Source organism: Malurus melanocephalus, unplaced genomic scaffold (genome assembly GCF_030028575.1).
Source record: "Malurus melanocephalus ecotype Western Australia unplaced genomic scaffold, MMel_1.1 scaffold_1280, whole genome shotgun sequence".
In the NCBI taxonomy this organism is placed as follows: domain Eukaryota; kingdom Metazoa; phylum Chordata; class Aves; order Passeriformes; family Maluridae; genus Malurus; species Malurus melanocephalus.
Genome location: NW_026624512.1, coordinates 2440 through 4587, shown reverse-complemented (window position 1 = coordinate 4587; position 2148 = coordinate 2440). Strand labels below are relative to the sequence as shown.

At 71.2% G+C, this 2148-nt stretch overlaps 1 protein-coding gene across 1 annotated transcript in view; it reads left to right on the top strand.

Moving 5' to 3' along the window:
- Window positions 1-2148, top strand: part of AMHR2 (anti-Mullerian hormone receptor type 2) — a 7163-nt gene that overhangs the window by 2626 nt on the left and 2389 nt on the right. The window contains exons 2-6 of the mRNA XM_057387634.1: window positions 48-231; window positions 751-933; window positions 1212-1301; window positions 1681-1790; window positions 1979-2147. Of these exons, the coding sequence (XP_057243617.1) occupies window positions 48-231; window positions 751-933; window positions 1212-1301; window positions 1681-1790; window positions 1979-2147 (736 nt within the window). The remainder of the gene's footprint in view (window positions 1-47; window positions 232-750; window positions 934-1211; window positions 1302-1680; window positions 1791-1978; window position 2148) is intronic.

The following is a 2148-nucleotide window of genomic DNA, read 5'->3' as shown; positions in this document are numbered from 1 at the left end:
GGGGTCCCCACCCGGGCTGTGGTTTTTTTTTTTTTTTTTTGTGGGAGGGGGTCAAAAGCACCCCCTGGTGCGTGCGTGTCCCCTCAGGACCCCAGAACCTGACCTGCGTGTCCTACAAGCACCCGAGCGTGCGGGGCAGGCTGGGGGATGCGGGAGCGGCCGGAGCCGTTCGCTGCCCCCCCGGGCAGTGCTGCATCGGCATCTGGAACCGCAGCCACGCTCTGGTGCAGGGTGAGACCCCGGCCCGGCCGCGTTTGGGGAGGGGGACAGGGGGGCTGCGGGTTTATCCTGCACCGACGGGGGGCTGGAGGGGCGGAAGGGACTGGGGAAGGATGGAAAGGGGAGATTTTGGGGCAGCATGGAAGGGTTTGGTCCTGCCCCGAGGTGATTTTGGGGCAGCGTGGAAGGGTTTGATCCTGCCCCGAGGTGATTTTGGGGGAAAATGGAGGAGTTTGATCCTTCCCAGGGGGACTTTGGGGCAGGATGGAGGGGTTTGATCCTTCCCCGGGGGGACTTTGGGGGCAAAAAAGGTCCTGATCGTGCCGGGGGAGAGAAGAATTTGCGGGCTGGGAGCGGAGGCTGATCCTGTCGGGGGGGTCTGGGCAGGTTCTGGTCCCTCCCCGGTGGCTGCTCTTGACCTTGGCCTTGGGCAGAGGCGCTGGGGAGGAGCGGCTGCGGGGGGGTCCCGCACAGGGGGGTCCCACCTGCCCCCTCCCCGCCACCTCGGGGTGACCGTGACGCTGTCCCCAGGCTGCTGGGGGGGCCGGGGGGCCGCCTGTCCCTCGGCCACCTGCGCCCTGAGCCCCGCGGGACCCCCCGGCGGCTCCGTGCTCGTGTGCCTGTGCCACGGTCACCTCTGCAACGGCAACGCCACCGGGAGCCCGGCGGGGACCGGCGCGGCCGCGGGGCTCGGGAGGCCCCGCCTGGGCACGGGTATGGGGGCGCCGGGGGGTTCTGGGGGACACTCGGGGGTTGTGGGGCCCATGGGGGGATGGACCCCCAAGTGGGGGTAGGATCCAGAGGGGACTTGAAGGGGGCTGGAGTGGGTGGGGGACTCACAGGGGACCCGTGGGGTCCCTGAAGGGGACCTGGGGCTCACGGGGGGCTGGGGGAGCCATGGGATGTCCTAAACGGCCCCCCATGGCCACCCCGGACATCTGGGGCCCCGCCAGGACGGGCGGGCCCGGTGTCACCGCGGTCTCTGTCCCCAGCGCCCGGCCGGGGGGCGTCCGCGGGGACCCTGTGGCTGTGGGGGGCCGGACCCCTCCTCCTCATCCTCCTCACCTGCCTGGGCATCCTCGGTAGGGACAGGGACAGACGGGGACGGGGGGACCCTGGGGCACAGCCATCCCTTACCCGATGTCCCCCGGGTGTCCCCAAATGCCACAATCCCTGATGAGTGTGAGTCTCCCGGGGTGGGAGGGGTGTCCCCAAGTGTCGTGTGACCGGGTCCCTGGGGTGGGGGGGTCCTGGGTGTCCTAAGGACCGCTGGGTGGGGGTGTCCCGGGTGCGGTGTCCCCGGTGTCCCAGGGACCCTGAGCTGCCACATTCCCCAGGTCCCCTGGGTGCTGGGGGGGCTGGTGGTCCCTGGTGTCCCCAGGTCCCGTGTCCCTGACTGGCTGGGTTCTTGCTTGGGGGGGTCCCCCGATGGGGGTGTCCCGGTGTCCCTCCCTCATCCAGGGCTGCGACGGACAAGAGCCCACCCGAGGCGGCCACCGCGGGGGGGGCGGAGAATCGGGGTCCCCCCGGAGCCCCCCAGCCCGGACCTGCCTGCGCTGCACTTCCTGCAGGTGCGGGGACAAGGGGAGCCCACGGGGACGGGCACGCACGAGGGAGGGGACACCCACATGGAGAGGGGATGTGGGGACACCATGGCAGAGGTGTCGGGGGTGGCACAGCAGCGCTGAGGGTGCCCGGGGACACCCCGAGGGTGCCGGGCTTTGGGGACAGCCGGTGCCAGCCGTGTCCCCCCGAGCAGGTGCTGCAGTCGGGGCGCTTCTCGGCCGTGTGGCGGGGCACGCTGCGCCAGCGGCCGGTGGCCATCAAGGCTTTTGCGGCCGGAGCCGGCCGGAGGTTCGCTGCCGAGCGCGCCGTGCATGCGCTGCCGCTGATGGAGCACGAGAACGTGGCCAGGCTGCTGGACACCAG